Source organism: Parambassis ranga, chromosome 3, assembly GCF_900634625.1.
Source record: "Parambassis ranga chromosome 3, fParRan2.1, whole genome shotgun sequence".
Taxonomy (NCBI): domain Eukaryota; kingdom Metazoa; phylum Chordata; class Actinopteri; family Ambassidae; genus Parambassis; species Parambassis ranga.
Window position 1 is genome coordinate 4,187,612 of NC_041024.1, and position 6,573 is coordinate 4,194,184.

Consider the following 6,573-nt stretch of genomic DNA (forward strand, 5'->3'; position numbering starts at 1 on the left):
ACGAACCTGCGTTCATGAAGAAGAAGAAGAAGAAGAAGAAAAAGGAATGCAATTTATTAGTTTCACACAAACCAAACATTTGCATGCAAGTTAATAAAAATGGTGAATGGAATCACTGCTGAGTGAAAGGAGCTGATGTGAGGGTGTGAGGAGGAGGGGAGTGTGTGTGTGTGTGTGTGAGAGAGAGAGAGAGAGAGAGAGAGAGAGAGAGAGAGAGGGGCAGGTGGAAAGGGGGAGGGGTCTGGTGTGGTCCAGACAGTCGGTCCTTGTGTACCTCACACACTCAGCCTCTGCGCATCATATAAGGGGAGCCCGGGCTGTCGCTTACGCCGGTATAGTCTCGCTTCTTGTGCTGCTCAGTAACAACACAGGCGCTCCGGCTTCTAACCAACAGTTTTCCTACTTTCCTTCTTTGTTTTTTTCCCTCTGTGTGTCTGAAGCCAACCAATTTAACCCTTTAAACCGTTATATGGAATATACGCGTCCGCCGGGCGCATTTATTCTCTCCTAACCGAGAAGAAGCGCACGGTGGAAATTCATTCTGGAGGGACTGACAGTGAGAACGCACCCCGCTATTCGTGGACTACGGCACATCATGAGAATACTACAACTACCAACAAGGTATAACGGGACAAGTGTGAATTTAATTCATAATATTTTTTTTGAACTGTGCTCATTATTTGTGAACACTTGCGGCTTGGTGTAGGGGTTCATTTGCGCGTTGTTATCGCAGCATTGGGAAGGATGTCTGCATCGCGGAAAATCTCTTGTCAGCCGAACCTGTTCCCCGCTGCAGTGTTGTGGGCCTTTTCATTCAAAATGTCTAAGAGAAGAAGGCACTGATGCTCTTCCATCTGTGTTGCCATCGGTGGCCATAGAAGTCAGTGTGTTGTGTTATTGTAAGAGTGTATGCAGCAGCCCTCCTCTCTGACAGTCTGACAAACAGACCGCTGCTAAAGAGGCAGTTTCTAAGTGCTGTTGTAGAGAAAACCAGATATTATTATTTTTAAACAGCATTTGTGCAGAGAGAGAGTGATGAGAGAGAGAGAGAGATGCATCATCCTCCATCTGGGCTACACACAAGTCTCCTGCATGGTCTGAGTGAGCCACCATTAAAGTTCACTGTTATCTGATTATCATACTGGCTGTTATTTAAAAAGCCCTTAATGGATCAGATTTATATCATCTACATCCTCACTTAGAGCACCGGTTCCCCTTCATATGACATTGCCGCTGAAGCTTGAAACTATTGTTTACCTTTGTAGGCTGACTAAGACTTTTTCTTCCCTCTTTATGAACAAGTGGTACACCACAAGGCTCATGCTCTCCAATGAGGCAAAGCAGGGTCCTTGACTGGAACGGCACAGACACACACAGAGAGAGAGAGCCAGGCTGGATGTATGGAGTGTACTGCAGTACTTAGTGAAGTATTCTGTGTGGCTTATGATGATTTTATAAAGCCCAAATAGGGGCAAATTAAATGAATTGTTATGTAAAGTGATATTTTCTGTACTCGGTCCCGCTCAGCTGAGGAGCCTGTATCAGATGTGATTGCATAGGAAGCAAGTCTAATTTTCTGGGAATTAGACTGCAGCACTACAAGCTGAAACACAAGAAAATCACACAGCTCTCATGGTGACTGCTGTTGTTTCCTCCTTAAGCGTTTATGGTCATATGCATAGTAAGGAAACAGGTTTCTTATTTTGTTTTACATGGAAGTGGAAATATATAGATGGATATAGACATAGATTGTGTTCGTATTTGACCCACTGTGACCCACCCATGACTCATCCTCAATTCTAAAAATCAGTCGTAATGCAAGTTGTCTCTGTGTTAATTAGGATATTTTAAATAAAACCGAATTTAAAAATATCTCTCTGTGTGTTATGACAGCAAGTGATTTAATTTGTAGTAATGTGTTGGAGTGAACACATGCACAGATTTTCCTCATTTGTAAGGATTAAAAGACATTCTTTGTTCGCAGGGAGGACCTGGTATGGACCGCCGTGTCTAAATGAAGTGGTTCAGCCATGCAATGTTCCTGGAAGGCAGTGATTCTGCTGGCCTTGGCCTCCATTGCCATCCAGTACACAGCCATCCGGACACTCACCTCCAAGCCTTTCCAGCTGTGCCCGCTGCCCAGTCCCCAGAACTGTGGTCTTGGGGGACAAGAGACAGAACCTCCCTTTGAGCGGGGAACAGCAGGCGGGGGAGGCTGCGATGACTACCCTTACTTCTCCATTAACGCCACGCGTAAAACGCACATTCTGGTCCTGGCCACCACACGTAGCGGCTCCTCTTTTGTCGGCCAGCTGCTCAACCAGCACCAGGAGGTTTTCTACCTGTTTGAACCCCTCTATCATGTTCAGACCACTTTGATTCCACGTCTGTCGCACAGCCGCTACTCTGCAGACCGGCGCGTGATGCTGGGCGCCAGTCGGGACCTTCTGCGCAGCCTGTACGGGTGCGACCTCTATTTCCTGGAGAGCTACATCAAACCGACACCAACGAACCACACTACAGACAAACTGTTCCGCCGCGGCGCCAGCCGAGCCTTGTGCCAACAACCGGTGTGTGACGCCTTTGGTCCTGCTGACGTTAATGTAGAAGAAGGGGACTGCGTGAAGAAATGTGCGACCCTAAACATGACCTTAGCAACAGAGGCATGCCGAGAGAAGCGGCACGTGGCAATCAAAATAGTCCGGGTACCAGAGATCGGAGATCTACGTGCTTTGGTTGAAGACCCACGGCTGAACATCAAAGTGATTCAACTTGTCAGAGACCCACGTGGTATCCTGTCATCACGAATCGAGACATTCAGGGATACATATCGTCTGTGGCGTATTTGGAGGGCCACGGGGAGAAGGCCCTATAATCTAGACTTGAGTCAGCTTACAGTGGTCTGTGAGGACTTTCTCAGTTCTGTTTCAACTGGTCTTAGTCATCCCTATTGGCTGAAAGGGAAATACATGCTGGTTCGGTACGAGGATTTGGCGAGAAATCCGCTCCTAAAGACAAAGGAGATCTATGACTACCTGGGGCTGCCTATGGATAAAAACGTGGAAGACTGGATACATGCGAACACTCGTGGCAGCAACGAGCCTTCAGCAAAACACAAGTTTGGGACGGTGAGGGACTCTGCAGCGAATGCAGAGAGTTGGCGTTTGAAACTGTCATTTGACATGGTTGAATACACACAGACTGTGTGTCAAAAAGTACTCCACCAGCTGGGATACAAGGCTGTGAAGTCAGTAGAGGAACTGAAAAATATGTCCGTCTCACTGGTGCAGGACAAAACTTTTGTACCCTTTTTGTAACAAAGATAGTTCTCTAATGACTATTTTTGATATATTTATAATTGTTGCCTTATAAGTTCCTTATGAGTTTGTTTTTTTTTTTATTTTTGTTTCTTGAAATTTGCACTAAAGATTTTGAATGCACCAAGGGAACTGTGGATGATTCCCAGATGTTACAGAACAGCACATTTTAAACACAAAGTTATCAAACAGGCTAGTTTACAAATGTCTCATTACTCAGATTTTTGTTTTTTTTCATGAATAGAGCTCATCCAAAGCTCTGATTTCAGTTCATTTTCTGTATGCAAGATGTCGTTTTAACAAAATATTGCCCTTAAGAAAACAGTACACTTGTGAGGGGGTTCTTTTTATTGTTTTTCTTTTCTTTTATTTTTATTTGTGAAAGACCTGTGATGGCAGAGTTTGACTGTACAAGCCCTTCTGTGCAATAAATAGTGAATGTCGCAGTCAACCTTTACCACTATGGCATTTATCTATCCATGTGGGAAGAGAAGAGATACTTCTGACAGATGCCACGCTTGCAGAGGATAATTGCAGACAATTAATAGGCTCTCAAGTTAAAGGGACAGAATCCCATTGGAGGTCACGAGTGTTTCATCAGAGGATTTACAACCATCTGTGATAGACAAACACACACTAATGAGAGGTAATGCTGCAATCTCCATTATGTAGGTAGTTAAAAGAATAACAGTATTTTTCAAGATGATTAAAAAGATGGATTCAGGAAAGATGTTCCAATCAGAGCGAAGCATTCGGATGAGCTGCTGTTTTAATTATTCTTTCATATGTAGCAGTAAGGTAAATAAATACATCAATAAATAAATAAATGAAGGATTTCTTGGTGATGGTATAAAAAAAGAAAAATGTGCCAGAGCTCTGAAAGCTAGGCGTTCTCTCTGAAGCATAATGCTGCCACTCCTGACAGTCCATGCTGCATCTGATTATCTTATAGATGAAAGATTGAGGATTGTCTTTTTTAAAAAAAAAAGGTCGGTGCTCCAGCAGATGCAAACTCTTGAGTTTTATATCTTGGCTTAGTTTAGGAGTAAAAGTGATAAAAAAAAAACTCGGTTAGGTTTAAAAAAAAAAAAAAAACTTAATCAAGCTACATGTAGCATTACACATTTTTTTTGCAGCTAGTACAACACAGCCACAAGTATTAGATCACACACAAAGAATATCACAGCAATGGCTGTCCAGAATCTGAGGCAAATCCTTTGATCACTGTAGTAGCAGCTGACATGCAGTGGAAGGTCACAGCAGGAAGTACAGTACAGTGCACCCCCACCATGTAAATGAAAGTCCATTTACACTGTTTTAAAATAATGATCACTTTTTATATTTCTGAAAAAACAGAACAGATATATGTTAAAATTAAAGCAGAAAATGACGTTAAAAAAATTAATTGGCAACAGTATTTGATGCAAAATATTATCAGCTATTTGGTATTGATGGAGTCTGTGAGCATTTTTTTGCTGCAGGAAATAAATATGGATTTGATAACCCTGACTGCCACACAGACGGCTGTGATCCGGTAGACATTCCCACAGCTGAGGTTTTGCATTTGAAGCCGTGTTTACCAGCTGTATGCAGCGGCTATAGTTTGTCTTTCCGGTTAGTGTGCAAATACAGCGATCATTTCACGCTGTGCTCCGCATTTCTAAATCTCCTTCTGTTACTGTAGCAGCTTTAAATGAACGTGGGGTTTGGACTGTGCAGCGCAGGCACAGTCAAAGGTTGTGTGTGTGTGTGTGTGTGTGTGTGTGTGAAACACAGCCGCTCTATAAATGCAAAGTAAACACCTTTCAGAGAGGCGGAATTTAATACGATGATGGGTATATGTTGTATTTAAAACATGCACACAAGGATGTTTCAGACAGCGAGGGCAGAGTTATTTATTATGAGCTGATACAATGATGTAAAACAACTTTTAAAACTAATGACAACACATGTAGACAGAGACTTCGATTTGCATGTTACAATCAATACACCTATTTATGTGCATGCATTGACCACTTGTTTAGCCATAAGATATAAAACCCTGTGAATGGAGCATCACAGGCCAGGGCTCATCAGTATTGGTGACCGGATGTCCATTGAGATGCAGAGCACAAACCTTTGATCCTCCTCTGTGCTGAGACTGGAGGCAAACTCTCTCTCCCCCGCTCTCTCTCCCTCTCTCTCCCTCTCTCTCTCTGCCTGTGCTTTCTCCATCATCCACCCCTTCTTTCTTACAGAGATCTCAGGGGATTGTTCCTTTGCTTCAGTGCTCACTCTCTGTTTTTCACTTTACCTCTGAATCTTCAGGATGTGCTTGGCATACTTTTTTAATTTAGGGGAAAAAATAGCTGTAAAGTTGGGTTTTTGTGCATTTTTAGATGATTTTTTTGAGCAAATACAAAGAATATGGATTGAGTATAAGAAAAGACAGTAAGGGACAAAGCTACAAAGTGGGTTAGCTTAGCTAAGTGCATGTGAGAAATGAAGACGCTGTAAAAAAAATGCTTGTTATTTTGCAGGAGTGGTTATGTGCAGTAACAAAAACAAGGGCGATCATAGATGCTTCTGGCTGTCATTTACTTACTGCAGTAGTAAAATAATGTCATTGGACAGCTTCGGATAATATTACTCAAGTGAAGCTCTTGGCTCCCTGTTTTGCAGCCTGCTCCCCATGTGTCGGTGTGTCTCTGTGCCCTCAACCAGCCCGTTGTGTTGCTTATTGTGTCCCAGGGCTGAACATATGGTTCACAAGCCCCTGGAAGAAATGACAGAAAATCCTTCTCTCTCCCTCTCTCCCTTCGTCTTCCCCACTATTTATTCTTATCCCTCATAATGTGACCTTAATAATTTGACCCTGTGAGACTCCATGACGGAGCAGAAGGATGTGCGCTTCTTTTGTGCCCGCTGTTTACTGAGCTGTGCTGACAGAACATGTCTCGGTAACTACTTGAACAAAGGCTGCTGGAAGAGAATATTCTTGAAGAGTGTGCAGGAATACAGTGAAAAAAGTCCAACAAAAGGAAGCCTTCAGAGGAAAATCTGCTGATCACACGTCTTTGTTTTTTTGTGTGAACATGTCAGTGTGTAGCTGTTGCTGTCCTGCCACTTAGCAGGATATAGTGCAGCTATTGTGTGGTGTGAAGCGCTCGTTGAAGTGAACAGATCATGAGGATTGTGACACTTAATCATGTGTCAGTGTTGCTGTGTGCTGCTGTACAGCAGATATGCATCCCTGTATCCTAACAAGCGTGTATCA

General features: G+C 43.1%; 1 protein-coding gene across 1 annotated transcript; it reads left to right on the top strand.

Annotated features, from left to right (window-relative positions):
* Positions 1–444: 444 nt before the first annotated feature.
* Positions 445–3,317, top strand: chst1 (carbohydrate (keratan sulfate Gal-6) sulfotransferase 1). The gene is made up of 2 exons (XM_028402362.1): positions 445–621; positions 1,985–3,317. Exon 2 carries the CDS (start codon positions 2,031–2,033, stop codon positions 3,315–3,317), a length of 1,287 nt encoding a protein of 428 aa, XP_028258163.1. The 5' UTR covers positions 445–621; positions 1,985–2,030.
* Positions 3,318–6,573: the final 3,256 nt, after the last annotated feature.

What these genes read in the sequence shown, in the direction of transcription:
- chst1 (XM_028402362.1), top strand. Translation starts at nt 2,031, where the DNA reads ATGCAATGTTCCTGGAAGGCAGTGATTCTGCTGGCCTTGGCCTCCATT.